We start from the raw sequence: 26,949 nt of genomic DNA, 5'->3' as shown, positions 1-26,949 counted from the left end.
AATGGCATTTCACGAGACCTTTCCAAAACGCCCTCACTTTGGTCAATTTTCATTTTGCTTTTTTTTTTTTGGTTAGTGAAATGATAATGACCGTTTGATATGTTTTTCATTGGATTTTCAGTCTATTTTCCCCTGAACTACCGCACCAATCACAATAATTGAGGAAAAAAAAGGAGTGAAAATCATATTGAAAACAAAAAAAAAATGCAAATGAATACAAATCGAGATTTGACTGAGCGAATGCTCGTAATGTAGCCCCTGAAAGTTGATTAATTTCTTGAGAGAAGAAAAGAGAAAGAGAGAGAGAGTCTCAAGGCAGGGAGAGAGAAAGAGAGAGAGAGAGGGAGATAAGAAGGAGAGAATAAGAGAAAGAGAGAGAGAGAGATGTCAGGAAGTAGTACAAATTCACCAAATCCAATGGCAACATCTGACGATGTTAAGCCAATGTCCCCCTTCAAACAGGCTACATCACCGATTAAAGGGGGAATCGGTACCGCTCCACCATCATCACCATCACTAGCACCATCGACAGCACCAACAACACCAACAACAATGGGTACGGATGAAAAACCAGCGGGAAAATATGAATTTGTCTTTATACGTCCACCCGAAGCTCCGGTTTTTCGACCAAATCTCGATGAATTCAAAGATCCCCTGGCCTATATCAATAAGATCCGACCAACAGCTGAACGATATGGTATATGCAAAATAATTCCACCATCATCATGGTCACCACCATTTACCCTTGATGTTGATCGTATGCGTTTTACCCCACGTGTACAGCGTCTCAATGAATTGGAAGCTAAAACGCGCATTAAATTGAATTTTCTCGATCAAATAGCAAAATTTTGGGAACTTCAGGGATCAATGTTGAAGATACCATTGGTGGAACGTCGTGCACTTGATCTCTATTCACTGTACCGTGAGGTTCAGGCTGAAGGTGGCATTGAAGTGGCATGTAGAGAGAGAAAATGGTCAAAGATAGCATGTCGTTTGGGTTATCCACAGGGAAAGAGTGTTGGTACCATACTAAAGAGTCACTATGAACGTATACTGTATCCATTTGAATTGTATACAACGGGAAAGTCAGTTGATTTGAAATTGGAACCAGATTCAGAGGATTGTGACTACAAACCACATGGAATTGTATCGAGGCAACAAGTAACACCGCCAGTTGAGACAACGGCAAGACGATCAAAGAGATTTATGCAGAATCCATCAAATGGCAGTACACCAATTAAGGACATTACAGGTTAGTTCTCAATTACTTAATAATTTTGATCAAACATTTGAGAGACTGGTAGTAACGCCTTGAAAAATTGTGATTTCCCGGAGGAACTAGGGGGAATCTTCTGACCAATTTTGGGTAACCTGGGTGTTCTTGATAAAATACTGAAGAAAATCCCTGAAAATGTGATTTCCCGGGGGGAACCAGGAGGAATCTTGGGTATCTCGGGCCTTCTTGATAAAATACAGAAGAAAATCTCGGATTTTCTCTGATTTCCTGGAGAAACCAGGAGGAATCTTCTAACCAATTTGGGTATTTTAGGTGTTCTTGATAAAATACACAAGAAATCGCAGAAGTTCTGTGATTTCCTGGAGGAATTTTCTGACCAATTTGGGTATTTTAGGCTTTCTTGATAAAATACAGAAGAAAATCCCGGATTTTCTCTGATTTCGCGGAGGAATCAGGAGGAATTTTCTGACCAATTTGGGTATCTCCGGTGTTCTTGACAAAATACAGAAAAAATCGCAGAAGTTCTGTGATTTCTGGGGGAACCAGGAGGAATCTTCTGACCAATTTGGGTATTTTAGGTGTTCTTGAGAAAATACACAAGAAATCGCAGAAGTTCTGTGATTTCCTGGAGGAATTTTCTGACCAATTTGGGTATTTTGGGTGTTCTTGATAAAATACTGAAGAAAATTCCAGAAAATGTGATTTCCCGGGGGAACCAGGAGGAATCTTCTGACCAATTTGGGTATCTCGGGCGTCTGGAAATGGTTTTGAATTAGGACATTTACCCTATTTTTGTTAATATATATATATTTTTTTTTGATTATAACTTTCTCTCAGAAAAATAACTCTCAAAAATAATTTAAAAAAAAAAAACTTTCAATTAGGGGAGACTGGGGCAAAATATGTTTAAAAGGAAAATTTCAATATTCACTATTTTCTCTAAAATAAAAAAGAGACTGAGGCTTGAAATTTTTATTATAGATAGCCTTTATGAACCTTCTTAAACTCACAAAGTTTCAAGAGATGCGAGGAAGGATCTATGTAAAATAAAAAAAATAATGAAATTTTGAGCCCTATGTTTGGAATATTTGACTTACAGAAAATATTAATACTGATTAGTTCAATTTAAGCACGATTTCTCGTTAAGATAGAGAAAAATTATCTGTGACAAAGTTGTAGAGGAATAAATTTCCTATAAGAAATATGTCTATTTGATATTTTTAACGTTTGCGAGAGTAAAACGTCACAAATTATCCGAAGACTGACAAAATTTGCCCCAGCAATTTTGAGAATCTCCACAAAATCGACTTTTATAGAAAATGATTCGAAAATCAACCACAGAAACCTCGAAAACTCGAAACCTCAGAAATCTTTTGGGATAGTATCATGCTATCCTGTTGCAGTTAGATGCATTTATTGTTATTTATGCAGTACAAATCCGAATTTTAGTGGGTCGCACTCGCTTTTATTACATGTGAATTTCCCACCAAAACGAGTGCTCCACTTTGATTCTTACAAATATAAATACATAATATAAAAATAGGAATAGGGAAGACAATTTTATAATAATAATGAGCGTTTCCGCTACAATCCTACTATTAAGCCATGGTTGAATCCAGGTTGAGATATGGGTTACCTTTTTAGGGGATGCTCCTGCGATTCCATTTTGAGTCCAATACTAATTTTGCAAAAGAAAATCTTGAGGGTTTTATCGCGTTCAGGCAGGTTCGATCATACAGCTCCTCTCTTTTCTAAATGGAATATTCTGCCCTTTTATGCGTTATTAATTGTTATCATTTTCAGTAATTTTACCAAATATAATAATTTGAGCACTTTTTTATCAGCCAATGACAGGTCAAGATCAGAAGAGCAATTGTGATCGCCGTCACGTTCTTTATCACAGTATGATAAAAATGACGCTCAGTTTCGCTATAATGATGCCCGAATATCACCGATTCTTCACGATGTGAATTCAATTTTTATTTGCTAGTAGGAGCGTTAAAAGACATCCTTTTATGCAATTTAGCTGTTTTGCGATTTCATTCCATTTCCTTTCCTCAAGTTAGTAATAGTTCCAACAATTTTCGTAATAAAAAGTTTATTTTTAGCACAAAGTTGATTTTTTTAATTATTATCGTTAGAATACTTAACCTTTTACTTGAATATACAAGAATTATTCTTTTATTTTGGGAATTCAAATAGAAAAGGAGAATGGTCAAATCCGGTCCCGGAATCGCCACAAATGGGACCTATGTCATTGGATAGACATTAGTATAGGTAACAACTTTTGTTCTGGGATCAATATTCTAAACCATGGAGGAACAGTTCTAGAGCACAAAAACTATTTTTCACAATGATGAAGAATGATCAAAAGTATATGGGCGCTGGTTCATCTTCATACACGCATTAGAGTAGACGCATTTTGAAGATATTGATATAAGGTTGAGAAAAATGCCGGGACCCAGGACGATAAATGCTGGGAGTCCTTGTAAAAAAGGCCTTTATCCTTCCGAAAAATCGTTGTTTTGACTACGAATTATACAAGAACCGCTAAAATGATCTTGATGAAATTCGGTATAGGGTCAGTGTATGTTTTAAACTTTTTATTTATGCATACCACCCCCTCCCTCCACCCTCCGTTCTGGTAGCCCTCATACAAAATGGGGGCACTTTACCTTATAACTCCTTTCTAAGACGATGTAGAAAGCTGATATTCAACAAGGGATCAATACTTATGGAAGACTTTTCAACTATGCATGTTAACCCGCTCCTCCACCACCCCTTCTAGTAATCCCATACAAAATGAGAACATTTTGACCTCTTTTCTGAGAAGAAGTAGTTTGTTTGTAAAAGAATGAAAAAAATGAATAACTAATAACGTTAACAATAATTTTCTAGATTTTATATGCATTTATAGACATCTAGTCGAATTACAGCTTTCTGCCTCCTCTTAGAAAGGAGTTATAAAGTAAAATAGTCTTATTTTGTATGGGGGCTACCAGAAGGGGTGATGGAGGAAGAGTTTGATCAGTATGGTTAAAAAGTCTTCTTTAAGACTTGTTCCCAAGCTGTATTTCAACTTTCTATCTTTTCTCAGAAAGGAGTTATAAGGTGAAATGCTCTCATTTTGTATGAGGGCAACGAGAAAGGGGGACTGAAGGGGGAGATATTATACATGGTTTAAAAGTCTTCCCTAGGCTTTGTTCCCTTGTCGAATTTCAGCTTTCTACTTCCTCTTAGAAAGGAGTTATAAGGTAAAGTGCCTCAATTTTGTATGGGGGCTATCAGAACGGAGGGTGGAGGGAGGGGGTGGTATGCATGGATAAAAACTTTAAGTCATACAGTGACCCTATACCGAATTTCATCAAGATCACTTTAGCCGTTCTTGCGTAATTCGTTGTCAAAACAGCGATTTATCGAAAGGATAAAGGCATTTTTACAAGGACTCCCAGCGTTTATGGTCCTGGGTCCCGGCAATTTTTCAATCTTATATCAGTACCTACAAAATGCGCCTACTCTCGTTTGTGGCGATTCCGGGACCAGCGCCCATATAGTTTTGACCATTCTCCTTTATGGATAAAAAATGAAAGATATTCGCATCACATATTCTCTAGTCTAAAATTAAACACATTTAATGATTTTCTTTAAGTTTCGCGAGAAAAAAAATTCTGAAGAAAGTCAAGGGGATCGTTAGGAAAATAGGATTTCGAGATTTGGGTGAACGTGTACGTGAAGTCGAGGGAAAAATTACCTTGTTGAACTTTAAGAGTCGAAAGTCAAAGTTAAATAAAAGAAGATAATTTAAAGATATGAACGACTTTATTTCTTTCTTCCTTCTTTACATTTATTGTACATATCAGTTGTCTTTACATATACTTGTACTTGCAGACATCGCATTTTGGGTAGTTTTTACTTTCGTCATTTGGGGCAAAGGGAAATTTTCTATGTTTTGTGAAATTTTTAGTTTCGTCATTTTGGGCAAAGGAAAATTTTTTGACAAAAGGGAAATTTTTGGAAAGTTATAAAATATGCTTGTGCACAGACAAAATTTATGAAAAATGTGAAAAAAGTATGAAAGACAAGATTTCAAACGACACAGTTTTCAAAAAAACAAAAGTTGCCGAAGACAAAGATTCTAAAGAAAAAACTGGGAAAAACAAAAGTGTAAAAAACAAAATGGAAAAAACGAAGTTTCCCGATCTCTAAGGAAATGCACCCCTATAAGCTGATTTAGGATTATCACTGGCTTTTTATTCTTTGCTGACCAATTTATATTTTTACTAACCGATTTTATTTTTTTACTGACCAATTTTAATTTCTTACTGACCACATTAAATTTTTTACTGTTCACTTTTAATGTTTTACTGACCAATTTTTATCTTTTACTGCTCGTTTTTAATTTTTTACTGATCACTTTTAGATTTTTACTGTTCACTTTTAATTTTTTACTGACCGATTTTTATTTTTTACTGACCACTTTTAATTTTTTACTGACCTCTTTAAATTTTTTGCTGATTAATTTTTATTTTTTACTCCTCCTTTTTAATTTTTTTTCTGACCACTTTTTAATATTTCACTGATCAATACGAATATTTCTACTGATCATATTTAATTTTTTGCTGACCACTTAATTTTTTACTGCTTTTTTAATTTTTTCTGCTGCTCATTTTTAATTTTTTACTAACCATATCTTCTTTTTACTGACCATTTTTAATTTTTTGCTGATTAGGGTAAATTAAGCTAATTCAAAACCTGCTCCAAATGGAAACTTTTCGCTACTCCAAATGGAAACTTCATTTTTTCCATGATAAATACAAAACTAAATTATTATTTATATAATTTTCTATACCACAGTTTCATTAATTAGTCAATTTTGCTCCTCATAAAGCAAAAATCTATTCATATTCATAAATTTTAATTTGTTAATTTATCAGAAAAATTAAAAGTATACCTTTTCACCAACGAATTTTTCATTGATCGATCCATGTTTTCCAATAAAAAACACAATGAGGTGACGTTTTTTATACGTTTTGTTTAACATTTAATGTCACATTTCTGGCTAATTTTAGTTAAATTGAGTGTTAATCTTTATTGTTAACAGTACGTGAAGTTTTCAAATGAAATAATTACTTATTTCGTGAACAGAAAGGGTTTTTCTGAAGTGTCTGCAAATGCTTCAATGGGAAACCCTGGAAATATGATTTTTTTGGAGAAATTTTCCTCTTGTTTTAGAAGGGAAAGGAGAAAATGGGAGAAAAGACCAGGAATAAGAACAAATCCTGCACTCAAGAGCAACTGAACAGGGTTTTGGAAGCTTTTCGTCGCGGTTTCACCTACACTGTTTGTCTCCAATTAGAAACTTTCCCTTGTCTCCATTTGGATTAGTTTCCAATAGCAGCATTTTACACTCGCGTATTTTTCTTGTATTTAAGAAGTTTTCAAATTATATCTAAAGAATTTTCACTAAAGAGTAACATTCTAGAAGAGTCAAGGAGCAAATTTATGGAATTCTCTTCAGAAAAAATTGAACTTAATGTGTTGAATCTTCTGCCAAAGTTTCTGTCTGGATATGGTTTTGAATTAGGACATTTACCCTATTTTTTTTTATTTTTTAGTGATCAACTCGAATATATCTACTGATCAATTCGAAGTTTTTACTGACCAAATTTAACTTTCTACTACCCAAATTTAACTTTTTACTGACAAAATTTTAGTTTTTACTGACAAAATTGAAAATTTTTGCTGATTATTTTGAATTATTTGGTGATCAATTTTGATTTTCTGCTGACCACTTTTGACTTTTTACTGACCATTTGTTTTTTGTCACAATAAAATAAAGGGACAGATAATCCTAACCGGCTTATGTAGGTGAGATTCTTAACGTGAGCTAACTCGGAGTGCATGCAAATTCGATTTAAAGCTGAAGTTGGGAGACGCCATTCAGTTGTCTTGAATCAAATTCGTGAAATTATACAAATTTTGTATTTAAACCAAAATATCAAGGATTTGGATGAACTGACAGAAAAGTGTTATATGGGTGAAATGTAGACCAGAATGTTCTCTATAATTTTGCCGTAGAACTTGAACTCATCGATTACTCAGAAGCCAAGATAAGCGAGGTTTTTTGTTTCTTAACTCGTTTTTTCATCCAGAGTGCCCCAAGTAGTCATTTGTTGAACTTCAACTATATCAAAGAATTATTGTATTTTGTGGGACTTTCCATTTAAAACCCTATTTTAAGTGTCTTGGTGGAGTAGAGGCAGTCAAATTGGCATCTGAGTGATTTCAAAGCGTTATTATGGGAAAAATCAATTTTTTCACACTTAAACGGCAAAATCGGAGTGATAGCGTAGTCTGAGCGGAAAATGATGTATGAACGAAATGTAGAGACAAATGTGCTCTACAATTATGTTGAAGTAATGCTGTGGTGACTTTTCGAATTTCCATCTGAAAGTGCTCATCGAGACGAAACCAAAAAGGTAAAATTTATGTCGATATGTTAATTAGAACCGGAGATAGAGGCCGGTCAATGTTCGAACTTTGACCCCTTATAGCTCGGGTCAGGGGTTATGGATCGACTTAAGGTTTTTTTTGTTTGATAGGTATAATCAACGGCTACAACATACTAAAATTTTAGACCGATTGCATAAGGAATTTTTGAGTTATTTAACTTTTAAGATTTAAAAATTTTCTTTTTAATAATAGCGCCCCTAGCGGTGGTTTTATGAACTTGCGATGTTAGAAGAGGAAGTGGCATTTCACGAGAGCTTTCCAAAAAGCCCTCATTTTTTAAATTCTGATAATTAGAACCGGAGTTATGGCCATTTTAAGAAATTTTTTTTGGACCCTTATAGCTCGGGTCAGGGGGGTCGGGGGACCTTAAGTTTGGTATTGATGGAAAGCTCTAAGGCCCAGCTATAACATACTAAAATTTGAGTCCGCTGAATGCCATAGGGGCGGAGCTATTGAGAAAACAAAAAAATGGGGGTCTTCAAAATGGCGGAAGGAGGGGTGGGGGGTGGGGGGTCAATGCACCATGTTGCAATTTTCATACGATATTTAACCTTTGCCGAAAACCGCAAGTCGATATCTTTTTTAGTTTAGGAGCTATTAAGCTCCAAAGAGCGGCCGGACGGCCGGCCGGCCGGCCGGGAACGTAACTTAGCCCCCCATATATTCGTGATCAGGAAGTGGCGAAACACATTTTGGCCAAGTTTGAGCGCGATCGGAGGACATGAAATTTTGTTAGGATTATAGTAGGTGAGATTGTTAAGAATCTCACCTAATACCTAAGTGCTTTGATGATAGACGATAATTCATAATGTTGATAATCGACATTAAGAATTATAGTAAAGACATGATACATGTTTTTCTTAAACTTGTTTTGACGATAATTCATAATAATTCATAATGTCGATCGACATCATGAATTATCGTCTGAACACGTAAGTATTTATTTTATTTTTATTTCCTTTTGGAAATGAAAATGAAATAAATACTTACACGCTATTAATACCATTATAAATGTGACAATATGAATCATCGTCAGACCAATTCTATTTACGTACTTTGTCAATGATCGCTTTGTTGGTCTGCTACAGTGCTCTCCAAGGATCTTCGAAACTCGAAAATGGGGAAGAAAAATTTAAGATAAATATGAACTATAAAAAAAAAAAAAGTTACCTGACCTTTAAATCCTTTTGGTGTTAGACATATCTAATAATCGTATGTTGAACGCAAATTTCTTAGAACTGTTCAAATAGCAATAGTTTCACTAATGCACTAAGCGTATGACAAAACATTTTTTTCCTAGCGTATGTACGTACGCAACGAACGTTACCTAAACGTGCAACGCATGAAATCCAACCCGTGGGAGCTCTACTTCTATGATTCTTATTTTTAAAAAATAGCACGTTTCTACTAACATGTCGCAAATGCGCAATGTCTGCTGTACTGATGAATTCCAAACACTAAATTGCAGCAATTCCTTTGACCTAGGTCTGAAGCATGTAGAAGCACTCTTAGAAAAGTTTAAACGTGATTACTAATGAAAATTAGTTGTTCGGGCGATTATTATCAAATCTATTTAAAATAGTTCTTATATTCTTAAAACATTATACTCATAATAAATTTATTAGTAGTGAGAATATAAGACAATATTTACGTGGATAAGTTGCAGCAATTATTTCATAATGCTTTCATACAATTATATTTGCTTGTATTAATTAAATGAAATCATTATCCCAACTAATCATTGGTCACTAATTCCTTTTAGTTCTCACAACCAATGTAAATAGATGGGCCTATGTTTTCATAAAGTTATGACTACTTTTCCAATAGTAAAGAGTGATTTTTATTTTAGTAATGCGTTGAAGCTCTTTCGAATTTTAAGCAACTAATAAGAAATATGCATCACAATGAATGCTATATAGTAACCACAACTAATATTATATAGTTACTACAGCCAATAAGATGGGTATCAACCCCATTTATTTAGTAATTGGAACTAATATGTTATAGTACCCATTACTATTTTGATTTAGTTGTGATAACTAAATGAAAAGGATACTTTAACTTAATGTGGTCAACTATTTCATTTAGTTACCCAAACTAAATATATAGTTGGGTCTATATTTACTATATTTTATAGTTCTAATAACTGCATATGAGCTTGTACGAACTAATTTTTTCTAACAGTGTAGAATCAGAATTCAAATATCAGAAGAGAAAAACAAAAGATATCGTGTTGTCACTCTCTATTTATGTAGTGAGCACACTTCTTAGTTCTTTACACCATGGGGCCTCCTTGATCTTGGGTGTCAGGGTGACTTGTTTCTTGGCTGTTTGGTTTCCTGATTGTGGAACTCGAGGGCCTAAAATTATCTTCCGTTTTTGTCGTAGAAAGAGTAGGTTTTAAAAAATTCATTGCCCTATAATGAATCCACGAAGGAGGTCTTTGGTATGGGCCACCACTCTTGTTTTTCCTTTCATTGTTCAGGATCATTTGGTAATAACTTTTTATGTTCAACCATTTTGCCCGACAAATCTCAGGCGTGAGTTCAGGCGATTTGTGACTCAATTTGTCGCAAACGGACTGAAAACCATCAGATCGGCTGCCTCTATTTTTGTATTTTCGGCATTTGTAGTCCCAAATGACGGATTCTTGATGTACAGCCTCAATCAATTTCGCCACCATGTCATTTGACCACGAAATCCTAGAAGTTTATGAAGGAATATAAAATGTAGATCGAACACATTTTTGTTTAACTTTTTTTCTTACTTATCCTCTTCACCGATCTTTTTCAATGCCTTTTGCCCTTTCTTCTCCATCTCGTTTACGATAAATTGGCACTACTTTTAATCACAATTTCATCACTAATAAACTGGTGGGAAAGTTGTGGCGCACAAACTACCCGAATGACTGCAATAAAGTAGTACCCGATGCAAATGTAATGAGCAAATTTTGCTCATTATTTGCTCATTATTTGCTCATTAGTTATCAATCGTATTTATGCTATTTTAATCTATTTAAACCAATTTTTGTGACTCAAGTCTACTTTTTTATCACTAAATGAATCGATTTCTAAAACCCAGCGAGCACAGTTAGCAGAATAAAATAGGATTTTCAGCATTTTTTTGCTGAATCGGTCTGCTGGCCAATCAGCAGCTCTCGAACAAAAAGTGCTAAGCAAATCAGAGGAACCACCACTAAAGGAAAAAGTCATTTTCTCATTCGAATCTGGCAACACTAAAAAAAAGTGGCTGATGTTGCATTTATTTTTTAATGTTTTTAAGAATTTTAATTATTATTGAGGAATTTTTCTTGCCTAATTTTGTTGCAAGAGGTCTAATAAATATAAAATATGCGATAATTGTGATAAATTTGTAAAACTTGCGTGTTTTTTGAGACCAAAAGATAGTTCGTTAACGAACACTGATAGAAAATTGGAAATTATTAATGTTTCTTACAATATTTTTATTCTCTTCTTCCTTTACAAAGAAAAAGAAACTATTCTAGAATCCTTACAGTGCAAAAGATGTGAAATTTTTACAATTCTTGAAGGACATAAAGGAATTTCTTTCTAGTCAATGACACTTCTGGTGATCTAATGGAATGAATTTCAGTGTCCGGAAGGCTTCGAAACAGCACACGGATTGTCTCTGGGAGGCTACCAAGTACTTCTAGGGCCGCCTCCAGAGAAGTTAGAATGCCAGGATGATTAAGAAAAACCCCCAAGAGCCCCAAAACAAATGAAAAATGTAGTTTGCATGCTCTTTTTGCAGGGCAATTTTCACACTAAAAAACACAAGAAAAAAAACAGGAAAAATCACAGAATTTTCTCACAAATCTCTTTAATGGCCAATTCTTTAATAATTTTTAATGAACTTACTGCGGAAATTCACTTGCTTCCGTGCAAAATTACGTGAAAAACATCAAGAGAAATGTCCTAAAGGGCACTGTCCGTCATCTTCTATTTGACAACTGAACCATCTTGGTGCATTTCTTCGATCAAAGCAAGCACTTTTTCAAGACATTTTCCCGAGGATTTTCCACGGACAATTCAAAAAATAAATAGTCACAAATGCTTCCAAAACTCTCCAATTTTCTTTTCTAATTCATAAATCACCGATTTTCCACGTCATTATTATAATTTTCCACGAATTCTAAAATGTTGCAAAAGTCGCTGGGTGACCCATATTTAGCCCATTTTTACTATCAAATCACGCCTTTTAACCAATTCTATGTCACTAAACTAATTCTAAAAACTATTTTCTTTATGTTTACACCAATTTTTATTGGAATTTCAAAAATTGAACTTCATAAATTGACTTTAAAAATCAATCTCGGCGACGTTTTTTTCAAATCCTGGCGACGACCACTACAAAAGCAGAAAAACGACTTTTTCCTTAAATGTTGGTTCCTCTGAGCAAATACATGAAAATGGCACTGTTTAGCGCTCGCAGTGGATGATGGCAGAACTAAATACTGCCGGTAGATGGCGCCAGGAAGCATATAGCAGCAAATTTTCTCTTTCATTTTTTTTTCTTTTTCTCTCAAAATGTCAAAATGGACTTGGAATTTCCCCTGAAATTATTTATCAACTTGCGGGATATTATAATCACGATTTTTATTACTTATATTATTATAGGAATTATGCTGCGGTATGCTGCCTATAGAGAATGGTCAAATAAGAGTATTAAACATACTCCCGACCAAAAATGTTGCATTTTTTAGTGAATTGCGTCATTATTTTCCCGAGAAAAAAAAAATTTTTTCTGAGCAAATATTCAGTCGGGGGTTATAAAATTATTCATTATTTATGAAAAATATGTTTTTTCTTTTGCAAAAAGCATATTTTCCTCAATTTTCGCAATTAAATATTGGCATCTTTCCTGGAACAGCCATCGATGTATTATGCTCACAGTCGGTCACAACTATTGTAATTGATCTTGAAACAGGATTTTTTTACTTTTTTATGGTAAATAAAGTTGCAGATGCATTTAAAAAAATCCATTTAAAAGTTGTGACTCCCGCACTTAACTCTTTCGCCTCTTTTGGGACTCTGAGTACACAAAGCAGCATATGAATACTTTGTGGAAAACAATGTTTTTTTTTTTAATTATTCAGAACTGATAAAAATCCTATTCTTGTGAATGATTACAAACTATTAGGATGTCTAAATGTAAAATATTTTTTGTAGGACCTCAATTAATTTCTGAGCAAAGATATTTTTGATTTAAAAAAAAAGTGAAATTGGCTTGCAGCATATGCTGCGGTCCGGAAAGAGTTAATGAGTTCAATAATGCCTTTTAAAAATACTACAAAAAAATTTCTATGGATACTACAAAATAAAATATAATTGTTTTATCACAATTTAAGTTGAAAAATTTACATAAAAGCGTTTTTGTTTGTTGCGGCAAATGCGGAAAATATATATTTTTTTATGTTATAAAATGTTTTATATTTTACAAGTGAAATAAATGTATGATCCGTGCACGATGCATATGCTGCACTTTTCTATTTATAAATTTTCGATTATAAATTTTCTAAAGCGCATTTTTACGCAAAAAACTACTTTTATTATCGTGGTAAAATAACAAACCAACAATTATCGTTTTTTTAATACTGTACGTATTCTTTTTTAAATGAAAAATTTATTCAATTTGATGATTCATTTTTTAAATTAAAATGATATGCATTTATATTTTTTAGAAGAGAGTTTTTAAATACCTTTAAAGTCAGGAAAATATGCTAATTTGTTGGAAATCATTTCAAATAATTTTGAGTAGACTGTGTATACCATTAAATAAAAATTATAAAGGCTCTAAATTCTATATGTTCTTGATCTTCTTGGTATTTCCATGAGGTTCCGAAGTTTTTTCAATATTTCTCGAATTTAGAATTCATTAAATATCAAAATATCTTGAGAATTCCCAAGAATTTCTTGGGTTATTAATTTTCTAAAATCACAGCGGACAAGAATTCTTGGCAATGCAATTTTAATTTAGGTGTAGTATATTTTTTTATAAATGAATTCACAATATTTTTTGATAAAATTAGACAAAAAAAATTAAATTTATTGGTCGGAAAAGGTTTAAGAATACATATTATTCAAAATATATTATAAATATGATTTTTTAAAATTTTTGTGAATTTTAATTTTTTTGCTTTATTTTTTAATGTCAAATGTGGTTATTGTAAGAATCATAAGATTGTAATAATGGAAAAGCTTAACCTTAGCTTCTACTCAACTCAGCAAAGACAAAAACCAAGTGCATTAAAGTCTCTCACTCGATTGGGGAAAAAGAATAACTTTGACTAATTGCCACTGCGATCGCTAGTGTAACTTCGAGGTCAGCAGAGCTCAGCTGAAAAAATATATGTTTTCAGCTGATTTGAAAAAGCTTAGCATTTGGTGCTCGCTGGGAAGTTCTTGAAGAAAATTGCACAATAGGGCATATATCAGCAACAATTGATGTGAATCACATGAAAATTTTCATGTGAAATTCTCTAGTGTGATACCACGGTTAGGTCTGTGAAGCCCGTATAACGCTCTCTGCATTAAATCACACAGGAAGTAGGCAGGAATTTGCCTCGAACCACACGGCATTGTAAGCTACTTCCAGTCTCAATTCTTTAAAGAATCTTTTGTATTAAGACACTGTAATGGAAATTGATGTTGTTTTTGTGAATTAGATTCACCCGAGGAGAAACGGTACCATGTTGGTGCTTCGAGGATGGGACGTCAGGTGACCCTTGGACGTCCAAAGAGAGCCGGCGGTGGTGTATCAGTTGACCCCTTGGCCAAGTATATCTGTCTCAATTGTACACGTGGTGATGCCGAAGAAGCCATGTTGCTGTGTGATGGTTGCGATGATAGCTATCACACATTTTGCCTAATGCCGCCCCTCCATGAGGTGCCAAAGGGTGATTGGCGGTGTCCAAAGTGTGTCGTTGAGGAGGTCAATAAACCCATGGAGGCTTTTGGTTTCGAACAGGCACAACGTGAGTACAATTTACATCAATTTGGCGATATGGCTGATGCCTTTAAGTCCGATTACTTTCGTATGCCGGTCAATCGGGTGCCCATTGAGACGGTTGAATATGAATTTTGGCGTATTGTATCGTCAATTGATGAAGATGTTACAGTTGAATATGGTGCTGATTTGCATACAATGGATCATGGTAGTGGTTTTCCAACACGTAGTGCCCTGTATTTGCATCCGAGTGATCAAGAATATGCTGAGAGTAGTTGGAATCTCAATAATTTACCATTACTTGAAGATTCAATATTGGGCCATATAACGGCCGATATATCGGGTATGAAGGTACCATGGATGTATGTTGGTATGTGTTTTGCAACATTTTGCTGGCACAATGAAGATCACTGGAGTTATTCGATAAATTATTTGCACTGGGGTGAACCAAAGACATGGTATGGTGTACCAGGTGGACAGGCTGAACGTTTTGAGGCAACAATGAAACGTGAAGCACCAGAATTATTTGCCTCTCAGCCAGATTTGCTGCATCAATTGGTCACAATAATGAATCCAAATGAATTGACAAATAATGGTGTACCAGTTTATCGGACAGATCAACATTCAGGTGAATTTGTAATAACATTTCCAAGAGCCTATCATGCTGGCTTCAATCAAGGCTACAATTTTGCCGAAGCTGTTAATTTTGCACCGGCGGATTGGTTGAAAATGGGACGTGAGTGTATCAATCACTATTCAACATTGAGGCGTTTCTGTGTTTTTTCGCACGATGAATTGGTGTGTAAGATGGCATTGGAACCGGATAAACTAAATATGGGCATAGCAACAGCATGCTTCCTTGACATGGCCGAAATGGTGGATACAGAGAAGAAATTGAGGAAATCTCTACTTGAATGGGTAAGTCCCTTTTGATTCTTTCTTTTTTTTTTCAATTGAATTTGGTTTTAGGCATTTGATACGGGTTTCCTGGGTACATACGTCTGTCTCTCTCTCTCTCGAAAGGCTAAGGCCTGCGTCTCTTGCCTGAAAAACCCCAATCTCTAATCCCATGACTGCCCACAAAGTTCTCCTCAGTTGATTGTGTCATAGGCCGGTGCTTGAAGTCCCACAGATCACGTGACTCTTCCCTCTTTTTTTCTCAATTTTGTCGCGCCGTTGAACTTAAATTTCAAAACATTTCCTTCTTCAACATCAAATACTTTAGGAAAATACACTGCTGGCAATAATCATAGCTCCACTTTTTCATACTTAGAAGAAGCTTATTGCAGTTTGATGAATAGAAGGTGTTTTACGTCATTTAAGTGGTTTAAAATTATTTTTCGGACAGAAAACAAGTTAAGACAAGACCTATCAATTTTTTTTTTTTAAATTAAAAAACAATAATTTTGTACCACTTAAATGACGTAAAACACCTTCCTATTCATCAAACTGCAAAAAGCTTCTTTTTGATAATTTTTAGTACATGAAATTTCATTTTATTTCGACAAAAATTCTAAGAATTACAAGGGTATCGAACCTTAAGATGGCGAAAGGTACTTATTCTACCCTACACACGGATATAGCTCTTCACTAAACACCCTTTTACTTGAATCTTGTGGAAATATGAAGAAATTTTAAAGAAAATATCATTTCAAATGGAAAGTTCTTAAATCGCGCCGCAATTCAACTCGAGAGAGAGAGAGAGAGAGATAGAGACACAAATAACTCACTTGACAAACGTTTGACGGCGCTGCGGTTGCAGAAAATCTCTGAAATATGCGACAAAATATTTTCTTTTCTATTTTATCCTTATTAGCAGGTCGTGTCCCTTATTGCAATACGTACTTTTGCATTCCTTATTAATCAAAATAGTATTGTACACAAGGATTTTTTTCTCAAACTTATCCTGAATTTTGGGACAGCTCAAAAGAATATCAGTCTTCCAGATCAAAATTTCATCTCAATGCTTTTTGTTGTAATATCAACAATTATTCACTTTTCGATGACTTAACTCGAAGGAATTAAACAATTTTCACATAAAAAAACCTCCAATTTTCTCAATGTGAATTTTCGCGGCATTTCGAAGAATACCAACTGGCACCACTAAATTCATTCGGCTTTTCCTTTAGCTCAGGCCTGTGACTTGAGTGTATTGGGGTCTACCAGGCCATCTAAGTGCCTGGTAGCACTGGCGTACTAATTCCCTCCAGTCCTGGTTCCCAAAAAAAGCAGCAGTAAATTTCAAGAAGAACCGGATCCCTTGTTCGTTAGTCTCAGGCTCGTGACTTTCCAGACTGGGATCGATTACCTGTAGGTCGATTCTGAATATCTTTTGGTAAGATAAAAGATATATCTTTATACACGTACACAGAATTTGTTTGACTGTATGCGTAAAATTTCAAGTTGCGAAAGTGTGCGAATAGCACCAGCGCCACACGTAGTAAACGAAATGTACTTTTTCCTGTGTCTGTGATAAAAAAATGATCCTCGAAGAAATCCCGCGAAAAACGACAGTAAGGTTATTTTCTTTTTAATTGAATACAAAAATACGTGCAATTTTGTTTTAATTATTCATTCTTATAGCGACGCATTATAAATGAGGAAAAGCAGAATCTTCGTAAATTTTATTGATAAGTGTTAGAGGTCTACTACAAAAATTACCGAAATTACCAAATTCAATATTATTTCCCGCAAAATTTTCCTTGAAGTGACAGTGGCGCCACTCTCAAAATTTCTTAACGAAAGAAACTAATTTTAAATTAGCGGAAAAAGATAATTTAAAATCTATCTTACTTACTCTTGAGGAGGTAAGAAGACTTTTTCTTTGCAAATAAAAACTGTTTATTTTAAAAATAGAGTTACGAAAAGTATGTTTTTTTGTTAAATATGAGTAACTTACGAAAAAAACATAACATTGCATTTTTTCTATATTTATTTAAAAATAGAGTGATTCCTTTTAAATCCTTGAAACTAAAAAACTTTGACTTCGGTTTAGTATAAAGTTTTTATATTTGCTTTATTTTGTTTCAGTTATTTAAAAACAAATCTTTGTAATGTCATATGTATATATTTATTAAAAGATTTTAAATACTTTTTTAAATCATTTTTGGTTTCACAGTTAAGTATGAAAAATGATGTGGTTTAAAATTACCATGAGCGTATTTTACTTATATCATTAATCATTGCTGTATATTTAAAAAAATTGCCTTCTAAGACCGGAAAGAAAATTTAAATTAAACTTTACTGTCAGTAAAGTGCAAAATATTTAAAAATGCTACATTTTAAAAGCTAAACTACTTTTGAAGCGATATGAATCGATGATTATTTTATTAAAATGCTACTTTTTGAAGTTTATATTTATCTTCAAAAACGCATTCATAACTCGCAAATTTTGCCGTATAACACTTAATTTAGTAAATATATAAATCCAACCATACACACAGTATAAACAATTTCCAGTGTTAAACTTAGAAAAAATAAAAGGTAAAACGATGATTTTTATTAAACTAAAAAGTTCATATTTGAAACGATAATCGTTATAAAATTCAACTTTCAATTGAAAAATGAGTTCTTTACGACGATTAAGTATTCCTCGAATATTACTATGGTAAATAATTTACTTATTTTACACGCGATATTTGGAATATATTTTTTAAGTGCCGCGCGGTTCCAATGTCATGCTCATATAATTTTATTTTACAAGGTCTATTTTGTAATGAATTTTCAAGATTTTAAAAAGAAAAATCTTTTCCTGTGGCTCCGCTCAATAATGAATTGTCAATTGTAGTTACAATTAGGAAAACATTATAAGAATTTTTAAACGCATTATTCATCATCTAATAAAACTTAATAAAACTAAATCTAATAAACCACTAAATTAATTAAATATCACATTCAGTAATAACACGTTTAGTGGATGGGCAGATCGAGAAATGCTATTTTATGTCAATATCTACAATATCCATATTTTATTTCATATAATTGTCGGAAATAATAACAAGTTAAATTTACAGAAGCCAATTTCTCTCCTAGAATTTAACGGTTATAATTTGAAAATCGTGAGTCACTACTCCTCTGTATAAGAGGAAGGGAAACAGAGTGTTCTCACAGAGAGAAAGTGTCAGCAAAAGGGAGAATTTGGCATATGAGACTCCGAATTCTGCCCTTTGATGTGAATATGGGTTATCCCAGGTTCCACAGTAGCAGAAAATGGAACAGAAAATAATTAAATCTATATTTTTTGCAATGTTAATGTTCATTGTTTGCTTTTTTTTTGAAAATCGTTGAGTTCGTCAAATATTATATTCGGGTTACCATCGAATTCTCTCGGCTACACTTTCGGAATATTCACACATACATTTACATCTTTAACGAAAATTATCTTTTATCTTACCAAAAAGATGTTCAGAATTGACCTCCTGATCTTCTATCACTCGCTTAAGTAACAATCTTGCTTTTACGGGGTTTTTACGCTTCTTAGAGCAATCCTGTGTAGAAGGACCAGATCCATTGTTCGCTAGCTTGATGATCGTGGCTTAGTAACCCAATCTTCTATCACTCACCTGACTGTACCGGGGCCTACGTAGCATACGTCGCTGTCATAACAATCTTGCCAAGGGCGTACCCAGGATTTTAGTTAGGGGGGGGCTAAGTCTGAAATTTTGTTGGCGGGGGGTACATAATTTTTAATTTGAAAAAATGAGAAGAAATAAAATGGGATAAAGTATCTATAAATACAAGCTGGCCCTTCTTTTCATCATAGATTAGCCTATGCCCAATTTGTAGGTATTGATAAGGAACGATCGTAAGTGTTCCTCGGACCAGTACATTCTCTCCTATATTGTTAACCAAAAATAAAATTAATTTTTAGACATTTTTCGCTACTTTTTACCAAATTACTAGGGGAAAGTTCCCATGCTTGATACTGTAAAATGATTTCCAAGGTTTGTGATTATTTTCTGAGTATCACACAGACCGAAGCGATTCCTCCAATATGACAAAAAATGTCTCACTTATTAGGTTCATAATCCCACCTCAAATAGTTCCTGAAAAATCTTAGATTTTCTTCAAGAAGAAAATGGAAATTCAGTGGCGATTTTTATACAAGTTGGATCCGGGGCCTTCCTGTATAATAATTGATTCGATAATTCGGAGGCCCATTTTCACTGTAAAAATTTCACCGGATACAAAAAATTGCAGATCAATATTTAGACGGAACTCTAATCTATCTGCTTAAATCGTTTGTACGACTGGTTATTAGTTTTAAAATAACTTTTATCTAATTTTTCTAAGCCATGTTTTTATGACATTAGGGCACTAGCGAAAACCATTTTTTCACTCTGAGCTCATGAAAATGTCACTCTGCAACCTTAAAATTCAGGCAACAGGGTTGAAGGCTATGTCAATTGTCGATAAAATTGGCGGATTACAATAGGTGTAATTATGAAAGAATCACATCTAATGATAGAGTTGCCACATTAAAATTATCGTTCATGGACCCTTCTTAAAATATAGGATAGACACAGGTAGAATTTATGAATTTGTCACCACCCACAAAAACAGTGTTCCCAAGTAAAAATATTTTTACATAAATTTTAATACTGATGAACCCTCTATGTGCCTATGATAGCAGTTTTCCTGAACAGCGACATTAATTAAGAAATACTTATAAAATATCATGTATCGAAATTACAGTTTTGGACCTATTTTTGATTTTTGCTTCCTGAAACTAGGAAAAAAGAGCTAGGATCCTAATTTTTTTAGGAAATGTGAGGCTTAGGACCAGCTATTAAAATATATTGCTGTGAGTCATAATTATTGATTAACGTAGGAAAAAAATAGTTATTATCAAGCTTGGATCGTATCAAGCATGGTCACTTTCCCCTACAGTAAGTAAGACATTCCGTTTAGTTCATATTTAATCTATAGAACCAACTATCCGTGAAACACTTAATTAAGTCCCTTACGATCCGTAGAATACAGTGTATTTTTACTATTACACCTATCTTTATTCTGATTATAAACGCGCAAATTTATATATGGTAAAATGAATCACTATCACTAATATACCAATTGGCATAATACAAAAACATGAAATACTGTTTTGGAGCTTATATATTTTTTTAAACTTAATATGGAGCATTGATCTTAACATTTCGTTTCATGATACCTTTAGGATACCTTTACCTTCTTAGGCATAAAAAGGAACAAAATTTAAACTATATTTTCTGAATTTTATTTCAAAAATTTTCAAAATTCAGCCATTGGGCCATGTTATCTGATATTAACAATGCAAATATTTTCTGTTAGGTGATGAATTAAACTAGTCCTCGCACGAAGAATTTTATGTTTACTTGATCATAATTTATAACTTATTCTATAAGACGAAACGTGGTGTAAAATACTTCAAAAATACTATTCTTGTAGAATATTCTTCCAAAAATTCAAAATTTCATTTTTTTTCCCAAATTCTTCGTTCATGGACGCGACCCCAATAGGGACAAGCGGTTGAAAATGATAATGATTAAGGACTGGTTTAACTCATTGGACAGCAGGAAATACTTAGTTTTTGGATTTCGGATGAACTTATTTTAAGAAATCTTGTCCATCGAAAAGTATTTTTTTTAAAAAAAAAAGATTTCCGAATATCAGATCCCTGTAGCTTAATTTTTAACAGAAAACTTCAGATTATACACACTTTAAAAAATGTTGTACTTTTATATGTCTAAGAGCTCGAATTACATAAACTTTTTATTGTTGCAAAAATATAATATTAGAGAAAAAGTTTTTAGACGCAGCCTAAAACCAGCATGTTTTCTTTCATTTTTGTCAACGTAATAAATTTAATTCAATTTAAGCTCTTAACTATGTAACAATACAAAATTTTTGAACTGCATTTTTCAAATTTTTGTATTAAATTTTCAAAAAAACCCAATTTAATCTTCTTTCAAAATCCTCAAGTTTAAGTACTGGTTTAACTCATCTGTTAACTCATCTATGTGGAAATAATTGGTTTTTTGGGTCAAATGAAGCTACTCTGAGTAATCGTTAATAACAAAAAGTAAGTTTTTTCAATAAACGGGTCCGATAATCTGGTCCTTACCGCCGAATTTTTTAATTTTTTTTTAATAAAAATGTCAAAAAATAGTTTAAATATTATGTTTTTATATGTCTAGGTAGGAGCTTGAATTAAATAGCATTTTTATTATGTTGAGAAAAAAGTTAGAAAATATGCTATTTTCAGCGTTTTTCACCCGCATAGCCCCTCAACAGATTAAAGTTCAAAGTTCAAAGTCAATGTACGACCTCAGCTTTAATTATATTATTCTTAAGATTCTTAAATTTCACCTCTGACTGCTCCATCTGATGGTTTCAAATAAACTTTCGGAAGCGTTGGTGCTTTTTTTTTTAAATATATCTCCCGAAGAAACTTGAAGTCCATCACGCCAGTTACTAAGATATCTTAAAGATAAGATTTAAAAGAAATTAAAATCGATAAATCATTTTAAGAAACTTGCTTTCTTCTCAATAATAGTATATATGTTAAATTGTCGGTGCAAAAAAAAAAACGATTTTTAGAGGTCTCGATGACGACTTTTCTAAAACAAATTCTAATCCTTTGTTTTTACTTTCTGCGTGGCTTTTTAGATTTTCGTTATAAATCCTTAAATATCCTTTTATTCTATGACAAAGATTACGTGACAACTTCCTTCTTTTCGAAAAATATATTACTGAATAAATTTATTACTGATACCAGGTTATAAAAAGAAATCAAAAATATTTACGAAATTTGCCCTCTTTTACACTTTTTTAATTCTTGAACAATACGGACAAGAGCCTTGTCCTGCCCCCCCCCTTCTCATCGGGCTTTTAATAGTTTTTGAGTTTTTATAAGTTCATTTCTGTATTGACCCTCTACAAATGAGCAGTAAAACATCAAATTTTGGAAGTGACTAAATTTACAACTTTAAAAGCAGTAGAATTTTCATGAAACTTTCGATCATTATGGATTGAAAAATGAAGCCCATTATTGAAAAGATTTTTATTTTTTTACTGATCAAACTTACTTTTTTTTGTTAACCAAATATATTTTTTTACTTCTCATTTGTTTTTGAATTTTTTTTGACGCTTCTAGGGGGGGCAGCTGCCCCCCCTTGCCCCTAGCTGGGTACGCCCATGAATCTTGCTTTTACACTTAAGTGTATTGGGGTCTACCAGGCCATCTAGCTGCCTGGTAGAAGTCCCTGCAACGTCCCTTTAAGAGACCAGGTCTCTCGCACTAACCTCCTGTTGTCCTGGCTCCCAAATTGTAGCATAGATCGCTGTCGAAAAGTCCGTCCTTGCGGAGGCTCCTTGGGAATTTTCGTAACCATTTCTAGAAGGACCAGATCTCTTGTTTGTTAGTCTCAGGCTCGTGACTTCCCAGACTGGGAACGGTTACCTGATTTTCTATCACTCGTCTGAGTAATAATCTTTCTTTTACGTTGTTTTTACGCTTCACCGGGTAATCCTCTCTAGAAGGACAAGATCCCTTGGTAGCCTCAGGTTCGTGACTTTTCTTCATATTCTTTTAATTTGTTATTTTTGTAGGGTGTAACAAATGCACTGCGTGAACCATTTGAACTACTTCCGGACGATGAGCGTCAGTGTGAAAGTTGCAAAACCACATGCTTCCTGTCTGCCGTTCAATGTGGCTGCAGTAGTGCCCTGGTTTGCCTGCGTCACTACACAGAATTGTGCAAAAAGTGTCAACCATCTGCCCTAACCCTCAAATATCGCTATACCTTGGATGAACTACCGCTAATGTTGCGTCGTCTCAAAGCAAAAGTTGAGACATTTGAGCGTTGGGTTCAACGTGTCCGGGCGGCAATGGTGCCAACGGACGGTTGCGATAAGATAACAATTGAGGAACTTCAGGGATTGGTGACGGAAGCCCGTGAGAAACACTATCCATCATCAACGATGTTGGATTGTTTGGTGGAGAATCTCAATGAGGCAAATAAGTGTGTTAGAGTGATACAGCAATTAATCTACTATCAAGAACGTGCTCAGTCAAAAGCCACTGATACACCGTACCGTTTGACATTGGATGAATTGGATTTATTTGATCATGAAATCAGTAATTTATGCTGTACAATTGGTGATACATCAATTGTCCGTGAGTTATATAGGACGGGAATTGGGATAACTGAACGTGCTAGTGAAATGCTAAATAGTCGACTGAATGACATTGATCCGGTGGCCATGAAGGCAACAATTGATGAAGGGGCTGTGACGTGTTTGGATTTGCCAGAAATTGAACAATTGCGCGTTAGATATCGTCAGGTGGATCTCTATGTGAGAATTGTGGCGGCTAGGGAGTGTCAGAGTGTTGATCAGGTGATACAGCTAAAGAGTCTCTTGGCTGAGGGACTTACAATGTCACCAGAACCCCAGCTTGAGGAACAATTGGCCGAAATTCAGGGAATCATCAAGGGAATTGATGAATGGACTGAAGATGCACAGGTGAGAGGAGAATCACTAGAATTTTTTTACATTTAATTCATAACTATCATGAATTTTCTTTTATTAATTTTTCATTTTTCATTAATATTAACCACATTAATCATTAATATCAACTTTGAATTTGAATTTGAACTCTTTTTTTTTAAATGTGTAAAATAATATATCAACGATTGGATTAATACATCTGTAATATCTGGATTTTCTTTAAGAGAGATTCACTTTATTTCCTCCCCCCGTGCATTACTGATCTATCTGAAGCCGAGATCCTCTTTGAAGTTGCTTTAAGGACATGATAACCTTATCACTACTCTGAAAAAAAACAAAAGTTCGTAAAAATTTCTAACAGTTTGCCAAATGGAGTTCAATTTTTTTTTATACACTAACAAAATATTAGCAAAAGTTTTGTTAAAGCTTTGTAAATTCGAAATATTGAAAAACATTTAACAAAATATTTGTAAAATTTTGTCAAAAAGGGTTGTTAAATTGCAAATTATCAAACTTCTAACAAACTTATACAGTGGCTGCTTTGTAATCCGGATAATTGGGAGACAAAATGACAGATGTCCGCTTAGTAATCCGGATGGAATTTTTTGAATTTCTTCAACGTCTCGAAAATATAATACAAGTTTTTTTTTGTAGAATTAGTACAAGGGGTTACTCAAGATCAAAAATTTGTGTCCATATTCCTTTTATTCCATGTGATTCCAATGAGATTCCAGGGATTCCAAGTCTATGATTCTGTTAATAATTCAATTCGGTATTCCGTGATTCTCAATTATTCCATTCTGTGATTCTGTTTATTTCCGATATCTTCGAATTTATCGGAATTCACATTTTGGTTAATACGATCAATTTCTTTTGTTTTGGGAGAAAATTAAATTTTTCGTTCTGAATTTTGCAGATTAAATTACAATATTGAGCTATATTTAAATATTTTACTGCAATTATAGTAATATCTCCAATTTTTCAAGTTTATCGCGGAAAAATCCAGTGGCGGATAAAGGGAGTAGCCAAGAGGCAATGTTGACGGGACCTCTGCCCTAAAGGTGCTCCCCTGAACCGTTTATTTAAGTGTTTTGCATTTGTATGCTTAATTTTATCCACTCGACCATGTTTAGTATTGCATGTTTAAAAATTAGAATTTCTATTCAATTCTAAGATTAGAATTAAAAAAAAAAAATAAAACCATGAAAGTATAAAACTATAAAGTATAAACGATATATTTTATATTTTTAATTTAGGTCATTTTCATATAAGACACTTCTTCAGTTTTGAAATGTTTCTCGTTAAATTTTCCATGCTTTCCGAAAAAAGAAACTCAAAATCATTTAATTTGGATTAAAAATCAATAATTGATAAAAATCGATAAAATATATAAAATCTCTTCCACTACATCTAATTTAAAAGATCTTCAAAATCGGATTTTTAGAGAACCATGGAAGAAATTTTTGAATAATAATAGAAAGAACTACAACGTCGCCATGGAACAGGTTTTTAGAAAATATTTAGTTATAAAGCTTTTCATATCAGGCCTCAAAATAATCAAAATGGGGTTAGAGTTCAATTTTTGAAAGAGAATTTTTAAAAACTCTGAAAAACACAATTTTTCAGTTCACTTTTGATTAAAATTTCCTGCAATTTTCTTCAAGAAAAAGCCTTTTTGGTGGCTTTAGGACATTTTCAGCTTACGAAATTTGCCGAAAAATTGAATTTAAATTAAAATTAATTTTAAACACGTAAAAAAATTTTTTTTTTTATCAGAATTTCCACTCGAATTTTTTTGTAATTGTTTTCGTTTTTTTTTTAAATAATTTGATATCATCAAAAAACGATGTGAATTTTAATCAGAAATCTTGTCGAAATCTACCTAAGAAAATCGAAAAAAAAACGGAAGGTGCTTTTAATTTACTTTTCTTAAAATTGAACGACTTAAAGTGATCGAAATCGGATTACAATAAGATTTGTTCTGATTTTTCAAGCATAAATTCCAAAAGCGGCCCTTTTGGGTTTCTAAGAATATCGTTTTGGGATCCTTTGGTTTAAAAAAAAAACAATTTCTGGTAAGCTACTCACTCAGATCCATGAAAACGCCTTTGTACCCTCTGTCTCAATTCGACAAAACCGTATAAATCGGCATAGTGATTTCCTCGAAAAACAGATCGTAATTGGATTCCTTTTCTTTTTTTTTATTTTTAGGTAAGCTTAAAGTCTATTAAGCTTATTTTTTTTCAAATTTTCGAGAAAATTCACGTTCTTTGCGTTCGAAAAACGATTTCTGTTGGAGATAGTTCTCCAATTTGGGTACCCTCTTGCTAAAATTCTTGTTGCAACCTTGACTGTAAATAGAGCCTCCTCTTCCTATCGATCACAAGGGTTTCTTTTTAATCGCATTTGCTAACTGGGTCTTTTACCTTGTATCCGCCACGGGAGAAATCGTAATTGTTGTTTTACTTGAAAATGTCCAATCTTCTTTGGAAAATAAAAAAAATCATAGATATTTGTAATGTATTTACTTTGGCTTATCGTTATCTGTCGCGTAGTTTAAAAAAGAATGATTCTGTGATTCCATTTGATTCCAGTGATTCTTGAAGGAATATCATTTCAGATTCTATCAGAATCTTACGGCCTAATTCCATGGATTCTATGGATTCTAACGGAAAAATGTGTCGATATTCCAAACTTGAGTAACCCCTTGAATTAGTAATAAAAGTTTTAAAGAAGATTAAAAA

General features: G+C 33.5%; 1 protein-coding gene across 1 annotated transcript in view; it reads left to right on the top strand.

Annotated features, from left to right (window-relative positions):
* LOC129808791 (lysine-specific demethylase lid) overlaps positions 1-26,949 on the top strand; it is a 58,340-nt gene that overhangs the window by 9,050 nt on the left and 22,341 nt on the right. The window contains exons 2-4 of the mRNA XM_055858648.1: positions 122-1,252; positions 14,436-15,634; positions 23,306-24,220. Coding sequence (XP_055714623.1) covers positions 385-1,252; positions 14,436-15,634; positions 23,306-24,220 — 2,982 coding nt within the window. The 5' untranslated portion in view covers positions 122-384. The remainder of the gene's footprint in view (positions 1-121; positions 1,253-14,435; positions 15,635-23,305; positions 24,221-26,949) is intronic.

This window comes from Phlebotomus papatasi, chromosome 5 (assembly GCF_024763615.1).
Source record: "Phlebotomus papatasi isolate M1 chromosome 5, Ppap_2.1, whole genome shotgun sequence".
Classification (NCBI taxonomy): domain Eukaryota; kingdom Metazoa; phylum Arthropoda; class Insecta; order Diptera; family Psychodidae; genus Phlebotomus; species Phlebotomus papatasi.
Note: the sequence above shows the minus strand (reverse complement) of the source record. Positions and strands in the feature narration are given on the sequence as shown.